The sequence below is a fragment of the Rhinopithecus bieti genome, unplaced genomic scaffold, assembly GCF_001698545.2.
Source record: "Rhinopithecus bieti isolate Rb0 unplaced genomic scaffold, ASM169854v2 scaffold_73, whole genome shotgun sequence".
In the NCBI taxonomy this organism is placed as follows: domain Eukaryota; kingdom Metazoa; phylum Chordata; class Mammalia; order Primates; family Cercopithecidae; genus Rhinopithecus; species Rhinopithecus bieti.
In genome coordinates this window covers 241,497-267,684 of record NW_016803103.1, presented here as the reverse complement: position 1 = coordinate 267,684, position 26,188 = coordinate 241,497, and the positions used below count along the sequence as shown (strand labels likewise).

At 35.3% G+C, this 26,188-nt stretch overlaps 1 protein-coding gene across 1 annotated transcript in view; it reads left to right on the top strand.

Moving 5' to 3' along the window:
• Positions 1 to 26,188, top strand: part of STK3 (serine/threonine kinase 3) — a 267,782-nt gene that overhangs the window by 136,707 nt on the left and 104,887 nt on the right. The window contains exon 6 of the mRNA XM_017892571.1: positions 23,308 to 23,500. Within this exon, the coding sequence (XP_017748060.1) occupies positions 23,308 to 23,500 (193 nt within the window). The remainder of the gene's footprint in view (positions 1 to 23,307; positions 23,501 to 26,188) is intronic.

Genomic DNA, 26,188 nt, shown 5'->3' with positions numbered 1-26,188 from the left:
ACAGGCTTAGAGCGGGATGGGTTATCCTTTGCTCTACTGTCTCTTTGTTTTTTATATTTTTTTTTTTATTTTATATATTTTTATATTTTTTATTTTTATTAATATATAATATATATTTGTTCTTTACTGGTTTTCCTCAAATATATGTGTATATATGTATATTTGTATACATATATTTGAAAGTATGTACAAACATACACACACACACACACACACACACACACACACACACACATATATATATATATATTTTGGGGGGGGGAGCCAGTAAAGAACATTTACTTATTCCTTTACATGGTAAAAAGTAAATTTTATTTAATAAGAAATAGTTCAGATAAAATTATTGATGACAAATTGAAACCTTGTAAAAGGATTACTTGTTATTTCTAATTTTTCCTGTGTAATCACAATTAAAACAAATTCTTATGTAGTTCTAACTGTGTAAATACTGTTCACTTATCTCATATTATGATTACATGTTATTTCTTTTTGTGATTTTTCTGAACCAATAATTGTCTCGGTTTTTGTTACTGTTGTGGTTTTTATAGTTTTCTAATCACTAAGTTTGTTCCCCAATGCTATATTCCCAGACTCTCTGCTGGAGCTCTGAACTCCTCTGTGTATGTTCAAACACAATTTATTAATACTGTACTTTTTTTTTTATTGATTCATCCCTTCTCTAGTCTTCTGTCCTCTACTAATCTGAACTAATTGCTCTTTAGGAGTGTTGAGCAGCTGTCATCCTAAGACTTCCTTTCATCATCAACCTGTGGAATGTCCTCTTTTTTTCTTCTGTAATCTCTTTATTCCTAGATGTTGTCTTCTGTCTTTCTTGTTTTACTTCCTTGTTTTTATGTATCATATCTCCCAGTAGCTTCCTGATATCAGCAGTTTTTTTCAGTCCTTGCGTATCTGACCATGTCTTTATTGTACATTTACCCTTAATTGATTGATTGATTGATGGATTGGGTGTAAAATTTTGGATTGAAAATAACTTTCTTTTATAATTTTGAAAACCTTGCTCTTTTTCCTTGCTCAGCAATAGTGCTGATGAGAAGATAGATGCCATTCTGATACCTGATTCTTTGAATGTTTGACTGTGGGAGCTTTTTGGATCCTTACATTGTCCCTGTTACTTAAAACTTTCCTAATAATGTGCCTTGGTGTACATCTTTTCCCCATTCATCATATGGAATGTCTTTGACTTTTTAAATCTGGAAACACCCTTCAGTTCTGTGTGATTTCATGTTTGCTGTTTCTGGATAATTTTCACTGTCTCTCCTCTTTTCTCTCTCTGGATCTCCTTTTATTTGGTTGTTGAACCTCTTAGGTTAGTCTTTCAATTATCTTTTCTGTTTCCTTTTCCCTCTTTTTCTCTTTTTGTTCTTCTCAGATGGCCTCAAGTTTATCTTCCAAACTTGCTATTTTTTCATATTAGATATTTAATGTCTAAGATAGCTTTCTCTTCTACGTTATTATTTCCTTATTATTATTTTGAGTTTTCTTTTGTTCCCTGCCTTGTCTGTGTTTCTTTTGTGTTTGTTTTGATCTCTGACATTTCACTTTATGGGCTTTCTTCAGATGTATTGGGATTATATTTGAGAGAAACACTAAAATTACCTCTGGCAGCTCTGTGTATAAGAATGGAACTAGATGACCAGCAAATCTTGCTGTAAAAGATGGTAGGGTTCACTACTCTGAATTCACATGCTTCTTGTGACTTTTCTCTTTGCAAGCTTAAGTTTTATTTTTGGTCTGCTGAGTTAGCTACTTACCTATTTATCTGTTTTCTAACTTCCAAACATTTTTTTCTAGCTTCCACATTTTTGACATCTCCTATATGCTGTTGTCTGTTCCCTTGTGCTGTTTGTCTTTTTGGGTTTATCCTTTTCTGTGACTTTGTTGTAGTTTTGAGAGGGTTTTGCGAGGGATGGGTGTAAACCCGTGTGTTCTAATCTCCGTTTTGATGGGAGCTCCTGCCCTTCATAATTACTTGGAGTGTTCTAAAATTGTAATTTTTATTTTATTTTTAAAATCTATCTATCTATCTATCTATCTATCTATCTATCTATGAATGACAGTCTCACTCTGTTGCTCAGGCTGGAGTGCAGTGGTGCAGTCTCAGCTCACTGCAACCTCCACTTCCTGGGTTCAAGCAATTCTCCTGCCTCAGTCTCCTGAGTAGCTGGGATCGTAGGCGCCTGCCACCATGCCTGCGCAGTTTTTGTACTCTTAGTAGAGACAGGATTTCACCATGTTGGCCAGACAGGTCTCGAACTCCTGACCTCAAGTGATCTGCCCATCTCAGCCTCCCAAAGTGCTGGGATTACAGGTGTGAGCCACCATGCCTGGCCTAAAATTATGATTTTTGATATTGAGTTTGTAATATGATCTCCTTATAAATCTATAAAACCCTTAATATATTTCAGTGATTAACAGACTCCTTGAGTGCCCATAAATTAGAACCATTCAAAGAAAAAATCATAGTTTGTTCAATTCTGATTTGTTTTAGAGAAGTTGTCAAACAAAGTGACAAGCAGGGAAGGGAAAACTTCTGTAAGGTAGCATTACAAGCAATCACGACAATTAAAGCAAATCATACCCAAATTTATAGTTGACTAGAACAGAAGTAAATGGTCCAGGCACGATGGCTCATGCCTGTAGTCCTAGCGCTTTCAGAGGCCAAGGCAGGTGGATAGCTTAAGCTCAGGAGTTCAAGACCAGCCTAAGCAACATGGCAAAACCCCATCTCTACAAAAAATGCAAAAATTAGCCAGGCATGGTGGTGCTCACCTGTAGTCCCAGCTACTCAGGAGGGTGAGGTGGAAGGATTGCTTGAGCCCAGGAGGCAGAGGTTGCATTGAGTCGAGATTGTGCCACTGCAGTGCTAGACCCTGTCTCAACAGCACAACAAAAAGAATAGACATAAATGATACTTTTCTTTTTCTCAACCACTGGGTCTTTTACAATAATTTTGTCAAGGTGGTAGAACAAAAGTACAATCTTGGGCCCCTCCTTATCTAATTGATACTGTGCTTAACCTAACATCTGTATCTGTTAAGTCAAGGTTGTTGCTTTGCAACCTGTTGTTATTTGTGTTCACAACTTAGCTTGGTTACCTTTGGCCCATAAAACTTTCTGGTTCTTTTCTTTTTTTCTTTAGCTTTAGTTTGAGGGATTCATTTGGTCATTACCTACTTAGTTGTGGTACTGGGGAGTTGACTTTCTTTTAGAATATGACAGAAAGTTTTAGATGGATATTTGGGTGTCCCAGTTGTTTTCAGTGAAATGTTTCTCCATTCTGTTTTCTCCTTTTTGATTATTTCATGGATGAAAGGTCTTTTCAGCATGGTGAGAGATCTGTATTGCCAACTTTTGCTTCTGGTTTATTTTCAGCCCAGAGGACCTGTATTCTCTGGCAGCTTTTACTGTAGCTGTTTCCAGTCCAGACTCTGGATTGGTCCTTAAGCAGTGACGGAGCAAATATAACACAGAGCAAGTTTAGCATTGGACCACTGACAAATTTCATAAAGCTAACTTTTTAGATAATATAGATAAAATGTTTTCTCTGATTTCAAAATTTCAGAACTGAAATTCACTGCTACATTAAGGGAGAGATTTATATTTCACATCAAGTATCGATACTTGGGTCTATTGTGTGTGGATCCTGTATTCTTAACATAATTTTCAGAGAATTTATGGGTTATAACAATATAAACAAAAAATTTCCAAATTTAATTTACTTCTATCTGGTTTGGCTTATTGCAGTTGGGGAAATATTAGGGGCCTAAAATTAAATTGCCATTTTCATCAATTTATAGTGTGGCTTTTAAAAAGGAAATGGTATATGATAACCATTACAAGATATGTTGGTTTTTAAAATTTTAGTGCATACACCTGTGCCCTGGGTAGCTATTATAAACAAACCTTTTGAAATATTTTTTATTCAAGAAAAGTATGGAGCATGATTGGAAATAGTGCCTTATGAATTTGATTTTTTATACCTATTATAGGAAGAGCTTGTCTGATGAGAATGTATCTTGACAAATTGACATGTTTTGATAGGTGCTGAGGTAATTGTACAGATTTCTAAAATTAAACAAATCGCAAACAGATTTCTGTAGAAGGTTAATCCGATATCAAAGTTGTTGTGTTAGTTTAAGCATTGCTAGCTATGACAAAAATCTTCTTTTGGCATTTCTGAGCATGTGATGTAAATTAGGTGTTGAGATGGGTCAACTGTATTACATAGTAAGAATTTTGTTTTCTGGATATTAGTGGAAGATATTCCCAAATCTTTAGTATGAGTTGATTAAAATATCTATTTGTTCATATTTGCTGTAAACTCTTGAATTGCTTATGGCAAGTCTACCTTTAAAGAGTATGTGTTAACAAAATTGCTCTTTCTATGCAATAAAGCTTCAAAATGCAACATTTTGTTGTTACCAAGGAGCATTCTGCAGTAGTGTTGTGTGTGATATAGAGCAAACTTATAGGAATTGTCTCTGTCATATGAAAATTTAAAATATATTATTGAATAAAAGATGCTATTTTGAAAATAGAATGCACTTAAGTGCATTTTTTAAAAGCATATACATATTGAAATTTGTAAAATATTTTTAAAATACTCTGAAAAGGGACTGCAAAAAAATTTTTGGTGAAGTAATAGAATACAGAGTTCTTGTCAGTATAAAAATTGTAGATATTAATCTCTTAAAGTTTATATGCTTTATTACCTGTAATAGAAACGTGATTCTTTGGGATTTGTGATACTCGATATAATATGTAAAATATTTAATAAATTGCTAGATCATTTGAGCTTTCTCGTTGTGGTGCTGGTGGCTTTTGGCAAAACAAACAAAAGCAATGCTTGATTTTTATTCTGGGAAATTTCTCACTTAATTGTTATAGGCTAGGGCCTAGGCATCAGGATTTTTAAAAAACCTTCCTAGCAGATTCCAATGTGTGGCCTGGGTGAGAACCATTGACTTATGGGTTGTAGTGTTGGGCCTTGTGGTGAAACAGATAATAAATATTTGCTCAAAATAAGAAGCAAAGGATTTTCTCAATTTTAAAGTTAACTTTTATTTTAAATAGTTTTAGATTTATAGAAGAAATACAAAAATAGTTTAGAGAGTTTCCATATGCCTCCCACATTCAGTCTCCCCTGTTATTAACATCTTATATTCGTATGATACATTTGTCTAAATAATGAACCTATATTAATACAGATTTAAAACTAAAGTGCCTATTCTTTTCAGATTTATTTAGTTTTACCTAATGTTCTTTTTGTGTTTTAGGACCCATCAAGATGCAGTATTACATTTAGTCATATCTCCTTAGGCTTCTCTTTTTTTAAAAAACAAAAATTGATACATAACAATTATACATATTTACAGGGTAAAGTGTGATGTTTTGATACATGTATACAACGTGTAAAAATCAAATCAGAATATTTAGCATTTCCATCACCTCATGCATTTATCATTTATTTGTGATAAGAACATTCAAAATCTTCTACCATTTTGAAATACACAATATTGCTGACCATAGTCACTGTACTATGCAGTAGAACACCAGAAATTATTCCTCCTAACTGTAATTTTGTATTTATTGACCAATCTCTCCCTACCACCCCCAGCCTCCACAAGCCTCCCCTACCTCTGGAAAACACCATTTCTACTCTCTGCTTCCATGAGATCAGCTTCTTTAGTCTTTCTGCACTTGGCTAGTTTCACATGGTATTTATACGATAAAAACGAATGCAATTTTGTCATTTGTGGCAAGCGTGTATTTCTCTGGAGGACGTTAAATGATATAAGCCATGCACAGAAAGGGTTCATGATGTCGCAGCTTCTCAGAATGTCCTTGTTTTTGATGACCTTGAGAGTTTTGGGTAATAATGGTTAGATATTTTGTAGAATATCCTTCAATTGGGATTTTTTTTCTAATGATGAGACTAAGCTTACTGGTTTTTGAGAAGACCCAGAGATAAATGTAAGTCTCATCACATCAAGAGTAAATTATTCTGTCAATATGACTTACCACTGTTGATGTTAACCAGGATCACCTGACTGAGGTAGCATGTCAAATTCCTTACAGTAAAATATTCTTTCTTCCTTTTCATACTGTACTCTTTGGAAGGAAGTCACAGTACACAGTTCACATTTAAGAAGTGGGGGGTTATTCTCAACTTTCTTGAGGATTGAGTATTTAGAATTTTTTCTACACAGGATATTTGTCTACTCTCCCCATTTATTCAGTCATTTGCATCAATATTGACTCACGGTTATTAGTTTATATTTTGGATTATAGTCCAGTACTACTATGTTTATTTATTTATTTTGCTCAAATTGTTCCAGCTTTGGCCATTGGGAACCTTTTGTTTTTACTCCTATGTCCCTATGACATATCCCTATCGTTATGGCGTTTTGTTTTGTTTTTAACACTTCCTTACTCTCTGACACTATAAGATATTCTAGGCTCATATTGTATATTTCCTGTTCCAGTCCTAGAATAAGGAGCCTACTTCCTTTTACTGGAAAACTGTAGGAAATCAAGATTGAATTCCACGGGGACTTTTTTTACTGTGGGACATTGTTGCTTCTGTGCCCTCTCAGCTTATGAGGCAAGGAGATATATGTGTGTATACCTACCTGTGTATATACACATTTATAACTACATATGTAGGCACCTGTGTGTGTGTATATATATATATGTATGTGTATACATCTGTATCTGTATTAAACTAAACATTAATTTATACTGATGTGTCTGACTCTAATCCATTATTATTCTAGGTGGGTCCCCTTGCTTGTTTATAACCTACAACTCCAGTAGTGAGAAACCTGGCTCCCATCATTCATTTACTAAGTTTTTCACCTCCAGTATACATGTCTAGTGGTTTCAGAATTCTTGACCCATATGGAAAACATTGAAAACAACATTATCAGTTGCAGTGCTTATGTATCATTCCTTTTGTCTTTAGTCTAACAGAATTCACAGTTCACTTACTCCAAAGTTACTTAGGTTAGTACCTTTTCTTCTCACCCCCTTCAGTGAAGTTGTTTCAATACATTTTTAATACAGTTACTTTTTTTTTTTTTTTTTTTGCCACAATTCTACATTTCACCCTGGGATCCCCGACCTCCTACATTATTTTTTTAAATTTTGCATACGTTAGGTTCACTCTTTTTGTTATTGTTGTCATTGTAGCTTTTGAGACTGGTCTCTCTCTTTCACCCAAGCTAGAGTTCAGTGGCACAAACATAGCTCACTGTCTTGACCTCCTGGGCTGAAGTGATCCTCCTGCCTCAGCCTCCCAAGTAGGTGGGACTACAGGCAGGCACCACCAGGCCTGGCTAATTTTTTTAGTATTTTGTAGAGACAGAGGTCTTACTGTGTGCTCAGGCTGGTCTAGAACTCCTGGTCTCAAGGGATCCTCCTGCCTCAGTAGGTTCACTCTTTATGATGTAAAGTTTTGACAAATGCATGGTATTAGGCATCAAAATGATACATATGATACACTGTAGTGTCAAACAGAACAGTTTCATCACCCTTAAAAAAATCCATTGTGCTTCACATAATCAACTCTCCCCCACCCCCCTTTCAACCACTGATCTGTTTACCATTTACAGTTTTGGCTTTTCCAGAATATCATATAATTGGAATCATATATTATGCAGCCTTTTCAGACTGGCTTTTTTCACTTAACAGTATTTTATAAGAGTCATCCATTTTTGTGTGTGTGTGGCTTAATAACCCATTTTATCACTGAATAGTATTACATTGCATAGGTACACCACAGTTCATTTATCCATTAACTTATTGAAGGCCATCTTCAATAGTTACTTACTAGTTTGGGGCAGTTATTAGTAAATAAAGCTGCTGTATACATTCATATGCTGGCTTTTGTGTGGATATAAGTTTTCAGGTACATTGAGTAAGTATCTAGGATCATAGTTGCTGGATCTTACGGTATGTTCAGCTTAGTAAGAAACTGCCAAACTCTTTTCCAAAGTTGTATCATTTTATATTCCTACTAACCAAGGAATGAGAGTTTCTGTTGCTGTGCACCAGCAGTTTGTATGGTCAGGGTTTTTGTTTGTTTTTGCATTTTAACCATTCTAAAAGGTGTTTGGTGGTACTTCGTTTTAATTTGCAATTCCTTAGTGATGAAGATGCTGGGCATCTTTTTATATGCTTATTTGCCATTTATATATCTGTGGCAAAGTGAATGTTCAATAGTTTTCCCCATTTTAAATTGTGTTGTATGTTTTCTTATTGTGAATTTTAAGAGTTCTTTGTGTATTTTGGATATGAGTCCTTTATAAAGTATGTATTTAACAAATGTTTTCTCCCATTTTTAGTTTGTCTTTTCATTCTTTAACAGTGTCTTTCACAGAGCAGAAATTTCTAGTTTTTAGTTTTTGCCTTTTGTTTTTTTAGAGACAGGGTCTTGCTCTGTCGCACAAGCTGAGTGCAGTGGATGATCATAGCTCACTATAGCCTCAAGCTCCTTGTCTCTAGCAATCCTCCTGCCTCAGCCTCCTTCAGTGCTGAGATTACCAGGCATGAGCCACCGTGCCCAGCTAAAGTTTTTAGTTTTACTATGAAAATATCAGCTTTTTTTTCATGGTTCATGCTTTTGGTGTCTATAAATTCACTACCAAACTCAAAGTCACGTAGATTTTCTCCTGAGTTTTCTTCTATAGGTTTTACGGTTTTGCATGTTATATGGGTCTTTGAAGCATTTTGAGTTAATTTTTGAGAAAGCTGTAAGGTCTATGTCTGGGTCCTTTTTTTATTTTTATTTTCGTATGGATATCCAGCTTGTTCTAGCACCATTTAATTAAAAAACTGTTATTTCTCCAATGAGTTGCTTTTGTGTCCTTTTCAAAAATCTGTTGACTGTATTTGTGTTGGTCTGTTTCTGAGCTCTTTATTCTGTTTCATTGATATATCATTGCTATATGTGTGTATTCTTTTGCCAGTACTATGCTGTTTTGATTATCATAGTGTTGTAGAAGTTTTAAGATTGGACACTGAATCTTCCAATTTTCTTTTTCCTTTCCTTTTCTTTTCGACATGGCATCTTGCTTTGTTAACCAGGTTGGAGTGTAGTGGCAGCAATCACGCTCACTGCAGCCTTGACCTCCTGGGCTCAAGTGATTTTCCCACATCAGCCTCCCGAGTAGCTGGTACTGTAGGCGCACACTGCCACATTTGGCTATTTTTTGTATTTTTTGTAGAGACAGTGTCTCACTGTGTTGCCCAGGCCAGTTTCAAACTCCTGGGCTCAAGCAATCCACCCACTTCGGCCTTCTGAAGTGCTGGGGTTACAGGTGTGAGCCACTACTCCTGGCCAAATTTGGTTTTTGTGATTCAGTATTGCCTTGGCTGTTCTAGGCCTTTTGCATTTCCATAGAAAAGATCATTTTGTCAATGTTTCTAAATTAGCTTCCAGGAATTCTTATTGGGATTGAATGAAATCTGTACATCAAGTTAGGAAGAAATGACATTTTAACAGTATTGAGTCTTCAAATTCATGAACATGGGATGTTTCTCAATTTATTTAGATCGTCTTTTATTTTTTGCATCAGTGTATACAGATCCTGTACATGTTTTAATATGTTAGACCTAAGTGGGTTTTTTTTTCTATTGAAATTTTTTTCAGTTTCAAATTTCAGTTGTTTATTGCTGGTATGTAAGAAAGCAATTGACTTTTGTGTATTTCCCTTGTATCCTGTGACCTTGCCATACACACTAATTTTTATTAGTTCTAGGAGTTTTTTTTGTAGATTCTGTGAAATTTTCCACACAGACAATGATGTCAATCTGCAAATATAGTTTCTTTCTTTCCAGTATTTATAACTTTTTTCTTAGGGCACTAACTAGATGTGAGTTTTCTTTTAACTTTAATATGTTTCTGTATCCTCACTATGTTTCCTTGTCTCCCTGGCTCAGAGGTTATATATTTTTCCCATTTATAAATATGGGTATGGAAGAAAAATAAGACATGGTAATTGCCTACAAGAAGATTGCAATCTAATGAGTGAGACAAATAAACTGATAACTGATTATAATGCAATGTAACAAGTACTGTGATAGAGGTACGCATGAAGAACAGTAATTGTTTTATTGCTCTTGGTTTTTTCACTTCCCTCAAAAGGCCCCTTCTCTGCTTGTTTCTTTAGTCAGCTACATGAACCCTTTCTTCTGGGCCCTTTCTCCTCATTCAAAAATACAGTTATCCTTTGACCATTTAAAAAATAAGGGAAAAAACAACAAATTATTTACAACTACACTTCTTGATAGCATAGTCAGAGCCTTTGTTTTTTCACTTTGCACTTACACTGTGCCTCTTACACTGTGGCTGAAGTATTCTCCAGCGGTATTCTCTCCAAGGCATATTTCTGTGTAAGATGAGATTACTTTAGCACTTACTTAATTTGAGGTGTCCATAGGTCACTTAAGTCATTTTGTATAGCAGGCAGTTGGATATGCAGGTCTGAATGCCAAGGGAGAAATAACTCAGGCAAATTAGGAAATCAGTGCTTTCTGCAGTTGGTAGTTAAACCATGAGCATAGATTGGATTGCTCAAAAAGTATTTAAAGAAAAGTGTAGGTTGCTGCTTTTGTCTTGACATCCTAGCCATTGCTTCCTCTGGAAAGAGGAAGCCTTTCATGGGGCTCCTCCAGGCTTCAGTTAGGCAAGTGCTCCTCTATGTTTACCACGGTATACTGCGTTTAGCTCTGAGAATATTTATCTCACTGTAGTTGTCTATTTTCTAACTCCCCATTAAACTATACATTTCTCAAGGAAAAGATTATACCTTAGCACATTTGCCTGGCACACAGAAAGCATTTATTACATAAATATTTAATTGGTAAATATTTATCAAATCAAGAAACACATGTATAAAACTGTTTTAAACAGGTTTTGCCTGACTTTTACTCATCATTAAGGATAGTGCCAGCCACAAAATCATCAATACAGAATGTATTTGCATTTAATAATGAATAAGGTGTATAGTAGCACATGAAGTATTTCTTTAGCAATGCCTAAGTCAAATGTGTGAAAATATTGGGTTGTGGGGAGGTTGTTTTTTGTTGCCCTGACATTTTTCTGCCCCAGAATTTCATTTTTATCAGGAAGTTCAATGATGTAAACTGTATGTTAAAATCAATATTGTTGCTTTAGCATGTTTCAAGTAGTCTTCTTTTGAATTGTATGTTTTGGAAATTAATTTTCTAAAATTATTTTACAAAATTATATCTAAGTTTATGTAGGTGATATTTCTGTTGTTAACATTTAAACGATAAAATACAATTTATGTATTAAAATTTATGTTTACTACCAACAAACCAAAAAGAACAACAACAAAATTTCTGCTTACCCTTAGAACACTATGATAATGGAAAAGGAATGAGAGAAAGAAAGAATGAAGAAAAGAAAAATATATTTTTAAAGACCCTTTAGCCTTTAGTTGTATTTGTTCTAGGAACAAAAGATAATACAATCATAAATCTTTTCATATAAAAGCAATTTAGAATGAAGTTTTGATAAATTAATGTGACTATTGATTATTTCCCTTTGTGTACTTCTATCAATTTTGTGGAATTACCACCTGTTCATTGAGTTCCTGCTATTACATGCAAGTGGAGATTACTGAATGTGAAAGACATCTGTTGTCCTTGAGGAACATAAACATTGCTTATATAAAGGTATCAACATGACAGTGGTTATAGTATTTTTAAATATATCACTTTTTAAAAATTTATCAAGGAACCATTAGCCTATTTCTGAAAGATATTGAGGTATGTTAGTAAATGTAATAACCTATTTTATAAACCTATTTGTGTACATCTCCAAACAGTGGAATTTTAGTCTTTTGTCTTTGGTTCCCTCTTGTGGATGTTTTATAAACTGCTTGTAAGAACACAACAGTTTTTAAAGGTGTTATTCTTATTTTAAAATATTTGATTTTATAAGTTTCTTTATATTTTGTCAATCCTTTGACATGCTTTGGCTGTGAAAGAAAAAAGAAATGTCACAGTTAAGGTTGCTTTTACTTTTAATTCACTCTATTGTATACTAGTATTGTGCACAGGAGATGTAAGGTAATCTTTTGTTTGGAAACTTCTCCTATAATGCCAAAAACTTGTACAGTCTTGCATCATGGAGCCTCTGAAGTCCTGCCCATACGCCTTTTCACCATTTAGCCTTGTTATACTGTTGAATAAGTCTTTTATGACGTTTGGAGATCCTGAAAGCTTTGATGTAACTTTAAAACCTGCCTGTGAACGTGCAAAAAGTTAGGATCCATGAAGTTTCTGTTTGCTAAAGACAGGTATGTCAAAGACAGCAGCTGTATAAGCTATTAAGCTGATTTTGTAGTGAAAGAGAAAGACCACCTACTTACAGCAATAAGAAGACAATTCTTTTTACAGATTTTCAGATACTGTAAATCTTAGTTTTTAATGGGTGAATACCAATTTGTTACTTTTTTCAGCCTGTCAGACATTGAAGTGGCACTTAAGGGCAGCTATTTGAAAGAGATTATTTTTGATGTTTTCTCGGTAATTTTTAGCTCAATTGGATCAGAGTTACCAGTTGACCTACCGTGGGCAATTTCACTTGGAACACAGAAACAATAAACAGATACAACCTTTGTGTATTGATAACAAGGACAATGGGGTAACTGCTATCCTTTACCAGAGTTGGAAGTACAATTTAAAGGTAATGCTCTGTTGGGTCACATCAGTAGTTTCACCTTGCTATAGGAAAGAGTGTTTTTAGTTTAGTAGGACTCTTACATGATTCGAGACATACAAGCAAATGTACAGTAGTACCCTTTGATTTTTGCCTTTTCTAACTCACTGATTAAAATCTATTTACCATCCTAGGTTAACATGTTAGCATCAAGTAGTCAACAGTCCCCGAATTCAGTTATGCATGGGGAAAGAAGTGAAAGATTCTTACCCTAGTTTTCCCGAGTTTTGTGTTCATCTTCTTGCAGTTGCATTGGACATGCCTTGCCGATTTCTTACTTGATGGGAAAATGAATAATAGATTTCATTTCCTTGATCATGTGGTCAAGTGACAAAGTATAGTAAGTCACTTTTTGATTACAAATAACTGGCGTTATCTATTTTATTCAAATTAAAATCTCTCAACTTTCTCTTTAGATTCAGTTTGATCTCTTTAGGTTCTGAATATTGGAGTTATTGTTGATCCATTATATTTGACTGCCTAGAAACTTTCTAGAAAATGTTAATTCCTCTTTAGCGATTTCTTTCAGATTCAACTTGTCATTTGTTACTATATGACTCTATTTAGTACAGGCTCTAATTAATTATCCTCAAATCTGGATTCTAGTAATAACTTTCTGATTCTAGTCTTTCTCCGGTCTCTCCTTCTCCAAATCATCTTTTAGTTCCCATGGTTCCTGTCACTCCTTTGCCAAGCAACTTATGCTGGGCTCCCAGTGTTCAAAGCATCCATAAGCTGTAGGACATCCCCTAATTCAATCAAACTTACTCATTGCTTTCCATTCTAGCCAGAATATTTCTACTTTTGTGTTCCATTTTTTTTGCAGTTCAGAATGCCACTGTCTATTCTTCCCTAATTTTACCCCAAGATCCAGCTTTCTAAGGGGACTAAATTAATTCTAAGGAGCAAGGGCATCTTAATTCTGTTGTTTGTTCTTTCTACCCATTCTCAGTGACTTGTTTACTCATGTGTTTATCTTTGGGATAGTGAGTTCATGTTTGGCTAGATTTTGTCTCTGAGAACGGTGTGAGTTGAGGGTTCAGTATGCATCCCTGTAACATGGATTTGTATTTGTTTCTATCAGGCACCTGGGGTGCTACCTTACTGGGGCTATATTTGGTTAACTTCTCAGTACGAGGCTCCCCCAGAGCGTGTGAGTGATGTAAAATCGAAGGCTAAACCATGGTTATAAATTCTAAAGGGAGTTTTCCCAATCCCTGTCCCCTACCTTACCTAGCTCAGGTGAGACTTGTCATCTCCTTTGCCACTGGGTAAATTGTTTCTTGTCTACCTTTTTCCTGAGGATGTAGTCTTTCAAAATTCCCAATTTTAAGTGAAGGTTTCATTTCTACTTTGGAAAGAAACCAAAGACTTCCCTTTTCCCCTTTATCTGTTAAAATAGAAACCTTATTTAACCAATAATCCCCCACCCCAATCATCGCATGCCTCTAAAGAAGCCCTCAAGTTAGATTTGACTTATTACCATAGCTCTGTTTTGAGCCCTGTCTTGAAAACTCAGCTATGTATTTGTAGTATGTTTGTTACATTTATTATTGACTGTTTAATTAGCACCTTTAAGAGGTTTTAAAAATATTTAGACCACTATAATGCAACTTTTTGTATAATTGTTTCAAGTATATATTTTACACATTTCTGACGAATATTTTTTTCGTGCTATAGCAGAATGCATATTCATTAGAATTGTCCAACTGAATGAAAGTCATTAAGATCACTGCTCTTATACCGATATTATACTGTTAGGTGATTGCGTGTACGGTAAAGAAATGTTTAATGTCATTTTAAGAAGCAAAATAAAATTAGAATATTTTCCATTTAGGACACCTGTTTAAGGAGTAGTCTAACTATCTCATCAAATAGGTATCCTAACTGAGAAAATTCTATTTTATATTCTAAACATTTTAGAATATAGAAACAATTTTGTATTCTAAAGTATTTGTCTTTGGGACACTAATGACAAATTAGTCTCACAAATGACAAATACTTTTTATCCTTAATTTAGTCAATTACTGAGTATTTAGAAAATGCTTTAAGGTAGTAGTTATTACACGTATCTACTAGTAGATAATGCAAAATCTCTGATTATTTCTCAGACTGTTTTAGCATAAGCCTGTCTTAGCAGTGGAGTAGGATTTCCTAATAATGTTTTCAAATATTTGTATTCCATGTGGATTTTATGATTCATAAACTGGATTATCATCAGTACTCTGTTTTGCATTCCTGGCACATGATGGCCACTGATTGAAAGTGCTGTTGTATTCCTTACTGGAATTGGCTGCTTTCTACAGTAGGGAAGCATCTGTTCTGCAGACCTTTTCTATAAAGTATCAACATGTTTTCCTTCTGCTTTTCTTTTGTGAGGAATAACAGTATATGTAAGTGGAATATAATTTTGAAAAAACATAAATGTTTCATTATAAAATATAAAAGTATCAAATGAAATTATAGTACTAATCTAAAATATCAAGAATAAGTTAAGAATTTTAAAAAGTAAAAGCTGTGGCTTAAAAGTTTTCAACACCATCACCAAATTATAAGTGAGTTTTCTGATTTCGTTTAACTAGTTATTCCATCTGTACTTTATTAATTTCTATTTGTGTGTCACCCTCTCATTAGTGAATTGAGTGTTCATGCTATTTTTATTGCTATTTTTTACTGTCAATTTGTAAATTAGATTAGCATTCTTTAGCAAATTGACTACGTAAGTAAAAATAATATGCAGTAAGATCAATCACTTCCAAACTTAATTCAGTGTTTTTACAATTTTATCTAAGCCAATTGTGTGAATCCAGAGGTTCAGGCCTTATTGTCCCTTTGTAGATTCAACTCTAATGTAGAATATAGGGAGGCTAAAGACTATTTTATACCAATCAGATGTTATGTTTCTTGTTAAGTTTAATGGTCACAGCTTTGAATCTCACAAGGATAAGAGACAAATGACTCACACATGTAAAAACAGACTTAGTGTTTTGGGAATAAACTGGTTGCAACTGTGATAAAATAAGATATTCAACCAGCAGTTTTGAAAAAGGAACTGATGTAAAATCATCTTCATCTCTTTACTTCGGAAAATGAAACATGCTCTTGCAAACCTGTAGTGTAAGTTAAATGGGGCTTGAGAAATGCTTAGATAGTTTAAAAGCCTTACATAATTAGAAGGTAGGTCTTAGGCTTTAGAATTAGACCTTGCTAGAATTTTTGCTTCTCCACTTATTTGTTGTATGACCTTGGACAAATTATGAAACCTATTTGAGCCTCAGATTCCTTTGCCTAAGAGGATTAATAGCACCCCTCAGGGTTAATAAGATAATTTTTTTTTTTCCCTTTTGAGACGGAGTCTCACGCTGTCTCCCAGGCTGGAGTGCAGTGGCGCAATCTTGGTTCACTGCAACCACCACCTCCCGGGTTCAAGTGATTCTCCTGCCTCAGCCTCCCAAGTAGCTGGGATTACAGGCACGTGCCACAATGCCCAGCTAATTTTTTGTATTTTTAGTAGAGATGGGGTTTCACTATATTGGCCAGGCTGGTCTTGAAATCCTGACATCAGGTGATCCACCCACCTTGGCCTCCCAAAGTGTTGAGATTAAAGGCGTGAGCCACTGTGCCCAGCCAAAAGAGAATTAAAAAGACCTTAGCATAGTGCTTCCAACTCAATGATAAGTATTTTTTCATTATTAAATGAACGATCAACTGAATAATTCTAGTTATTAGCCTTATTTCCTGTTCCAAAGTATAATATCTTCAATAGCCATTCTATGTTTTATAATAATAACGTTATGTTACTATAACCTCATAACATTGTCCTTCGTTCTGTGTTTTGGCATTACCTCATAATGAGGGATTTAACATTCATTCAACAAATTACATAATAAGAACAATACTTTTTACCAGACATCAGGAATACAACTGTAAACAAGATCGGGTTACTGCCCTTATAGATTTGAGAGTCTAATGGGGGATTTAGACAAGGCAAGTGGATAGACAATTACAGTACTGTAAAATCAGCATAAGCACAGAGTACTATGGGAATACAGAGGCATGACACGTAATTCAATCTTGGGGTGTCTGAGCTGAGAAGGAATGTGTCTGAGTTTAGTTCTGATGTAAACAGTTGTAAAACACTCCACCCAAATGTATCTACCTGTGTTAAATATATAGTCTACTCATCCTTTAAGAGCTAACTCAAGTTCAGCCTCTTCTGTGGGGCCTTCTTCACTTTCTAAAGGCAGAGTTAGAGGCTCTACTCTTGGTATTCCCATTTTACTGTCAACACTTTTCTTATAGCACTTAATAGATTGTCCTGTAACTTATTGTTCACATGGTAGTAGATTTCCCCTAGATCACAAACTCCCTGAAAACTGAAATGGAGTGAAACTATCTTATTCATCTTTGTATCTCCAATGTCTTGTCTACTACTTGATGTACAATAAATGCTTGTTGGATGATTAATACGTGAAAATATAAATTGATTTATTCATTAAATAAATATCAAGTACCTACTGTATGCTAGGTGTTTTAATAATGAGGATTCAGAAGTTAAAACAGTCTCTTACCTTCTTCAGACTTACATTCTAGTGGTCGTGAAGGCCAGGTATAGACTGTGAAGAATACAGAAGAATAGAAAATGATGGCGGCTTTAGTTTAGATTGGTGGTCAGAAAAAGCTTCACTGAGGAGGTCACAGCTAAATAGAGACCTGAGTTAAATAAATTATCAATCTGGTTTATGGATGAGCATTCCAGTCTGATAGATCAGCCAATTTAAAGACTTAAAAGGAAGAACATGCTTAGAATGCTCAAGAAACAGCAAAGGAGGTCAGCCTGGTTAGAGCTTGGTGAGCAAGAAGGAATGTGATAGGAGATGGGATTGGCAGATATTACTAAATGGGATAGGCCAGATCACATTTGGACATGATAAAGGTTTTGGATCTTATTCTAAGGGTGATAGGAGGCCAAATGCAGAGTCCTTAGCAGGAGAGTAACATGATGTCATGTCTTCTGGAGGGATCAATCTGCCTATGTGAGTGAGACTAAAAGGCGCAAAAATGGAAACAATAAGAACAGTCAGTAGGCTATTTTCATGCTCCAAGTGGGAGAAGATGGTGGCTTGGACTAGAATGCACTGCATAATTTGTATGGGACTCTTTGGGAATAGAAGGTGGTGATATAAGCTTTTAAAATTGTAAGCTTGCACCTCAAACTTAAGCATTCAAGTAGATCAAAATTTAAACGTAATTCAGGTACATGTATGTAGTAGAATAATGGGCTAAGAAATAAAAGAACTTGTTTCTTAGTCCCAGATCTACTTTTAAGTAGGTGTGTGACCTTAGGGAAGTTTCTTATTTTCTATGGACCTCAGTGTTTTCAGATATAAAATGATGGTTCGAATTAGTTTCTCTCTAACTGTAAAGGTCCCTGATTTTGTAATTCCATGAAAAAGTCAATATGTATTGAACGTGTCAACCTAAATAATGACTCTCTAAAAGAAAGTAACATTTATTTTAGAATAGGGCATTGCAGTGCTAGTATAGATGCTATAGTAAACGATGTGTATATTCGGGGGGTAAAGGAAGACGAAGGTTTTTAAAGGAAAAATGGGGAGAATTGCCTAATTGTTTTGAAATCCTTATCCTTGTGCGCCAGTCTGTGGTTGGATAGGCAGTTGCTGGGTAGATGTCCTCGCAGTATTTTTCATGTAAGATTGCAATGGCCGTTGTGCAAAGTGGTGGTTTTGGCAGAGTCTTTTGTGATAGCTTTTGCTATCAGGCATTTATGCATGAGGACCAGCTCTTTATGGCTTTCTTTTGCTCCATTTGTCAGGGTTGGTTTTTGCTTGTTTTTTTGTTGTTTTAAACAGAAATGTTTTCATTTTGATTCTGACAACTTTCACAAATCCTTACTGTGTTTTGAATACTAAATGAAGCACTTTAGTGGATTCAGAGGCACTCAAAGACATTCTTGTCCATAGGGTACTTACATTTATAAAAGATTTTGCAAAACGATTGCTTGCAATATGAGATCATAAATTGAATACAAAAGTATATAATGCAGGTTGTAAATTCTGTGGAAGTTTAGAAAAGAGAATAATTAACAAAGACTGAATTAGCCATGGAAGTAGTAGATACTTGATCTGAAACTAGGTAGGATTTAGTTAAATGGATAGAGGGGAAGGGGGTTCTGGATAGAGAATAAGACATGTACACAAAGGAAGTCTTCAATGAGCATAGCATCATAAGGAGTTATGGCAAAGAGAGATTCAGTTAAAGTCCAGCCTGCCTGTATTGGAGGTTATATGAACAATGGGAAAATAGGATTGGGCCATAGAAGACACTGAAAACTAGGCAGAAATGTTTAGCTTTAATGAAGGCAGGAACTGGGAGCCATTGTAGATTCTTCCGTAGAATAATAGAAATAGTATTCAAGAAAGGTTAGTATAATGCCATGTACTTTGAGAAAGGTGTGAAACTACCTTGTTCCGGGTAGCATGCAGGCATTTTGCTTACCTTTTTATTTAATCATCAATCTTTGGGAACAAGGATCCTATGCCTCATAAGTGATTTGAGCCAGGATTTGAACCAATGTCTGCCTGACTCTAGAAAGTTAGATGGGAGAGTCCTCAGTCAGGAAGCATTAGCTGCAGTAAACCACCTATGAGGTAGTGAGGATTATACCCAGTAGCAGTGGAAATGGAAAAGAAGAGATGGAGCTAAGAGAGAATTTTTTTTTATTATTTATTTACTTTATTTATTTATTTATTTTATTATACTTTAAGTTCTAGGGTACATGTTGCATAACGTGCAGTTTGTTCATATGTTATTTGTGCCATGTTGGTGTGCTGCCCACCCATCAACTCGTCGCACCCATCAATTCTCCATTTTACTTATGTATTTCCTCCCAATGCAGTACCTCCCCCCTCCACTCCCCTATGATAGGCCCTCAGTGTGTTGATGTTCCCTCGAGTCCAAGTGATACTCATTGTTCCTTCCCATATGAGTGAGAACATGCAGTGTTTAGTATTTCTCTTCTTGTGACAGTTGCTTAAGAATGATGGTTTCCAGCTGCATCCATGTCCCTACAAAGGACGCAAACTCATCTGTTTATGGCTGATAGTATTCCATGGATGTATATGTGCCACATTTTCTTATCCAGTCTGTCACAGATGGACATTTGGGTTGATTTCAAGTCTTTGCTATTGTGATTAGTGCTGCAATAACATACGTGTGCATGTGTCTTTTATTAGAATATTATATAATCCTTTGGGTATATTACCAGTAGTGGGATGGCTGGTCATATGGTACATCTAGTTCTTAGATCCTTGAGGAAATTGCCATACTGTCTTCCATACATGTTGAACTAGTTTACAATACCACCAACAGTGTGAAAGTGTTCCTATTTCTCCACCATCCTCTCCAAACTGTGTTCCTGATTTTTATATGATTGACATTCTAATGGTGTGAGTATGCGTATCTCATTGTGGTTTTGATTTGCAATGTTCTCTGATGGCCAGTGATTGATGAGCATTTTTTCATGTGTCTGTTTGGCTGTATGAATGTCTTCTTTTGAGAAATGTTGTTCATATCCTTTGCCCACTTTTTGATGGGGTTGTTTGTTTTTTTCTTGTATTTTGTTTGATTCTTTGTAGATTTCTGGATATAGCCCTATTGTCAGAGATAGTAGATGCAAAAATTTTCTCCCCTTCTGTAGGTTGCCGTTCACTCTGATGGTAGTTTCTTTTGCTGGCAGGAAGTCTTTAGTTCAATTAGATCCCATGTGGTCAAATTTTGGCTTTGCTTGCCGTTGGCTTTTGGTGGTATTTAGACATGAAGCTCCTTGTCCATGCCTATGTCCTGAATGTCCTACCTAAGATTTTCTTCTAGGGGTTTTTATGGTATTAGGTCTAACAATTTAAGTCTCTAATCCATCTTGAATTAATCTTCGTATAAGGGAGTAAGGAAAAGGATCCAGTTTCAGGATTCTTATTATGGTAGCCAATTTTCCCAGCACCATTTATTAATAGGGGAATCCTTTCCCCTATTCTTGTTTCTCTTCAGGTTTGTCAAAGATCAGATGGCTGTAGATGTGTGGTCATTATTTCTGAGGGACTTGTTTTGTCTGTTCTGTTCCATTGGAGAATTTTTTAAAGAACTACATATATAGGGAATGAAAGACAAAATAAATGTAAGAAGACATTGAAGTTTTATGTAGCAAGTGAAGATTACCATGCTTTGTGGTGGTTGTTGGGGATGGAGACAGATAGGAGGGACTGGAGAGACAAATAATATCTGATTTGGGACTGTCAAATTTTAGATGTCATTAAGCATTTACATAATAAGTAAAGACATAGGAAGATTTCAGGATTTGAGACTCCTCGACTTATTAGATTGTTGAAGGCTTGAGAATGAAGAAGTCTTCTAAAAGAGAAAGGATCATGAAAGAAGTGCAAACGACTTTGAGACATAATGCCCAAGCTTATCATGTAGGTTTAGGAAGAGGAAAGGTATCAAACAGCTGTCCAACTATTGTTATATTATACAACCCAAATTGCTGAGACTCAACATTGATGTTCTCAGATTTGCATTGTCAACTCTGCCAGAACTAGATTTTCCTTATATGTTTCTACTAAAAATGGAATAAATATAAATGAATTTCAGTACATAATCAAGTTTTTCTAAATAGCCGATTCTTTGGTCCTTTCTTTCTTTTTGAAATGGGGTCTTGCTGTGTCACCCAGGCTGAAGGGCAGTGGCACCATCATAGCTCACTGCAGCCTCAAACTCTTGAGCTCAGGCAATCCTCCAGCCTCAGCCCATCAAGTAGCTAGGACTACAGGCACACCACCATGTTCAGCTAATTTTTAAATTTTTTATGGAGACAGGGTCTTGCTGTATTGCCTAGGCTGGTCTCAAACTCCTGGCCTTCTGCCCTGACCTCCGAGAGCACTGGGATTATCAGTTGGTCTTTCAGACAGGATTTGTTAGTTTATTTTCGTGACCCTATTCCAGTATATCTTTGGTGAATGTTTTAAAGAGCACTTTTAATTTGTACTTATATTACTGACTCAATTCTTCTGTGAAACATTCAAAAGCTGGGATTTGACAACAAAAGCATAGGCAACAAAAGAAAAAAAACTGATAAATCAGACTTCATCAAAACTAAAAACTTACATCAAAAGATGCTATAAATGAAGTAAAAAGCACACAAAATGGGAGAAAATATTTGCAAATTATATCTCTGGTAAGGAATTAATATCCAGAATTTGTAATAACAACAGAAAAACCAAACAACCCATTTTAAAATGGGTAAATGGATATTTCTCCAAAGAAGATATACAAATGGCTGATAAGCATGCGAAAAGATTGCTCAACATCACTAGTCATTAGGGAAATGCAAATCAAACTACAATGTGATAACACTTCATGTTCATTAGGATGGCTGTTACTTTTTAGAAAAGGAAAATGACAAGTGTTGTCAAGGACATAGAGAAGTTGGAATCCTGTGCATTGCTGGTGGGAATGTAAAATGGTATAGCCACTGTGGAAAACAGTTTGGGCACTCAAAAAATTAAATATGAAGTTACCATGTGATCCAGCAATTGTACTTCTAGGTAAATACCCAACCAAACTGAAAATAGGGATTCAAACAGATACTTGTAGGTCAGTGTTCACATTAGCACTATTCACAGTAGACAAAGGTGTCAACAATCCAAATAGCCATCAACAGGTAAATAGGAAAACAAAATGTGGTGTATTCATACAGTGGAGTATCATTCAGCCTTAAAACGGAATGAAATTACACAACATACCACAATATACCTGAATCTTGAATGCATTATGCTCAGTGAAGTATATTGTATGATTCCACTTACATGAGGTATCTAGTACTATAATAGTACTCATGAATTTGCCTATTCTGGATACCTCATGTAGGTACAATAGAGGTTGCCAGGACTGGGGAAAGGGGGGATGAAGAGTTCTGTAAATGTATAATGGTGGTGGTTGCACAACACTGTGAACATTCTTAGTGCTATAGAACTGTACACTTAAAAATTGTTAAAATGGTGAATTTTATGTATATGTATTTGTATATTTTGCCATAATTTAAAAGAAAAAACTAATGGCTCTTGTACAAGGTTATAGACATCATTATGCTCGTTATAATACAAAGTGTCAATGTGTTCTGTCTTAAAGGTACTCTCTTTTATATATTTAGTTGTTTTCATCACTGTATTCTTTGTTATGCATTTGTTGATAGTTCACTTTCTTAATCCTTATTTTAAAAGCAACTAGCAGCCTTCTGCTTCATCAGTATCTGTTGCTTGATCTTTAATTACCTAAAGCTTTAGGTTATTTTGAATAATTTTTGCTCTTAAAATAATATTTGTATGTATGTCTATATTAAAATCAGTACTAATCGTATTTTTATAAGTATTAAAACTATAATATATTCATTCTCTTGTTAAGAATTAAATCCAGCTGTCACAGAAAAGTCTTCCCTCATTGCAGTATTTTGCTTGCAGGATGAAGATGAGCTGGATTCCCACACCATGGTGAAGACTAGTGTGGAGAGTGTGGGCACCATGCGGGCCACAAGCACGATGAGTGAAGGGGCCCAGACCATGATTGAACATAATAGCACCATGTTGGAATCCGACTTGGGGACCATGGTGATAAACAGTGAGGATGAGGAAGAAGAAGATGGAACTATGAAAAGTATGTGACTTTTTTACATTGAATATTTGTTTTCTAATTTGAAAGGTTACTTTTATAGGAACCAAGCTAGTTCTGTGTTACTTTTTATAGCCAATTGTGGAAAATTTTGTCTCTTAGATTTATGTAACAATAAAAAAGAGTATGGCACAAGTCAGCTTTTTAAAATTGTATTTTAATATAGCAGAAAGCAACACATCTTCAACTTAGAGATATGGAACTTTTTTCTGTTGAAGGTTGCTAACCCACAGCTTAATTTGCAAAGTATTTTAGAGTGAAAAAGATAATGTTCCTAACATTTACTTTTCCAATTAAAAAAAGTGAACCTAAAATTATCTTCCAATAAATTCAACAGACTATTATTTTGTGTTGTCCAAATTATCAGTTAAACCACAACGACAGAGCAGTGCAAGCTATGGGAAGACATAAGGTGGGAAAATAAGAAACACTAGAAAGAAGGATTAAGAGACAGGGATGCTAATACAGAAGATTCAGTTCCATGAATATTTACTGCTGCTTATCATATGTGAGGCACAGTGCTGGGGGTGCTGCAGTGGCTAAAATGATGATCAAACTTTCTCTCTGACCTCTGTTGCTTACAGAGTGATGACAATAGGAATGCTTTCACAGACCAGCACTTCTCTTTTTTAAAAATAGTTTTTTAAGATAGTGCAGTTAACATTGTAGGTCATTGTGATTTCACAATTATAGGCAAAAACAAATTTTCTCTTAGCACCAACTGACCTTTTTCTTCCTGTCCTGGTCCTACCCTAGTCCTGTGTGGTTAGTGTCAAAGTCTAAGCAAGCACTAGGCTGCTTTCCACTGAAGAGTATTGCCTCTCAATGGTAGAAAAGCAGAATTACATGACTTCTAGCATTGTAGAACCTAGAAGACTGTAAATATTCAAGTAATTTGCTGGTACTGCAAAATGGGTACCAGAATTTTCTCTCAGATACTTCCATTTCCTTTTTGCCCACCCTTTTCTTTTTGCTACTCCTCCTGTGAAGTTTGACCCATAGCTTCAAGTCACGTGGCTCAGTACTGCTGCTTTCTTCACATTTCCTAGTTCTGTGTAGCCCATTATGGTTGCATATGTACTTTGGATAGAGAGATCATGAAGCACAAAATGTAAATAGATTGCTATGTTGCCATAATCCTGCGGGTGGAGTATGAATTTTCTATCTCCTGCCATTGGTGGGTCTTCTGAGCCTTTTTCCCAGAAAGCAGCCTAAATCTTGGATTTCCTGAAATTCCTAGCGGGGCATCTGACTAGAGTAAGTTTTCTGCATCCGTAATGTGCCTCACTACACTGCAGAGGATGGTCTTGTGGCCTCCAGAACCAGCCAGTGTTAGGGTACAAGTGGATCACAAAGATTCTGTGGTAAAACAGTTAACACATTTTTCATCCACATGTAATATCAGTTTTCCATAAGCTGATACAATTTTTTAACTCAAATCTTATGATTCTTAACAGATCAGTTAGATCATGAGTGCTGTCTTGTATCTTTAGGGAGTTACTGAGCTCCTCATGAAGCTGCATAAACAACTTTTCATGCAGTCATATAGTTGAACATCAGCATATATATAGTAGTTAAGAAAAATGAGTCTTTATAGAATTGAATTCATTTGGATTGCAGTGTATTATGTTTCAAAGAAGAGAGAGCAATGATGATGTTTCCAACATCATACTTTAAAATTACACCACAGATTTCTACACAATTTGTGTATGACTTTTAGGTTTGACATCCACAAAAATCAATATATGTTATAATTTTGTTGTAACTGAATATATAGGTATGACTTTTTGTCACAGAGGTTTTATTGAAAGCCCATTTTGAAGTTGAGCAGATAGTGGTTTTTATAACTGCAGTTGTTTTATGGACCTCGGCGAGTTTTAAATCCCATGAGCCAACTTTCTGTGTTTTTTGTTTCTGCAAGTTAGACATCATTCTGTAATGTGGGACTTCATTGTTTCCAAAATTCTAATCAAGTGATGTTAGTATAACCCCTAGAGATTGTCATATTGTAGTATGGTAGTAGTAAAGAATGTGAAGAAGTTACTGAGGGAAGACTTAACTTTTTCTGAAACCACATAATTATTGTAGTTTTGTTTTTCTCATAATCTAAATCTTTAAAACTTCTTAAATTAGTTGGTATGAGGTCTCAGCTTATGTCACATCAGTCAAAGCCACATTTGCTAATGTGTCTATAGCGTTTTTGTTCCCTCATAAGATGATAGCAGTATATTATTTTGTTTTCTAAAATCTCTACAATATGTACTGAAGATTTTGATTTTCATCTCTTTTCCCATTGGAGTTTCAAGTGAGTTGCCTGATTTAACATCCTTGTCAGTTTAAATTATGTTTACACTTTCTCTTTTATACCTTTAACCATGAAGCTAGAAATTATGGGCCTATTTTCCTTACCTCTAGGAAGGAAAATTACCCACAGACCCTTTGACGGGAAACGGAGAAAAATGACAAAAAATGTTTTAAAATTTGATCTGACTTTTTGAAAATGGACATGGACCCTAAGAATAACTTTCTAAACCTATTTTTAACAATGATGGCATCACTTTTACCCTCCCGCTCCCGGTCTTCCTATTCATATATCCATAAGGCCTCCTCATTCCCCAAGGAATGTCCAGGCTTCAGCTGTGTCACCAAGATCCTTCACAATCTGGCACTAGC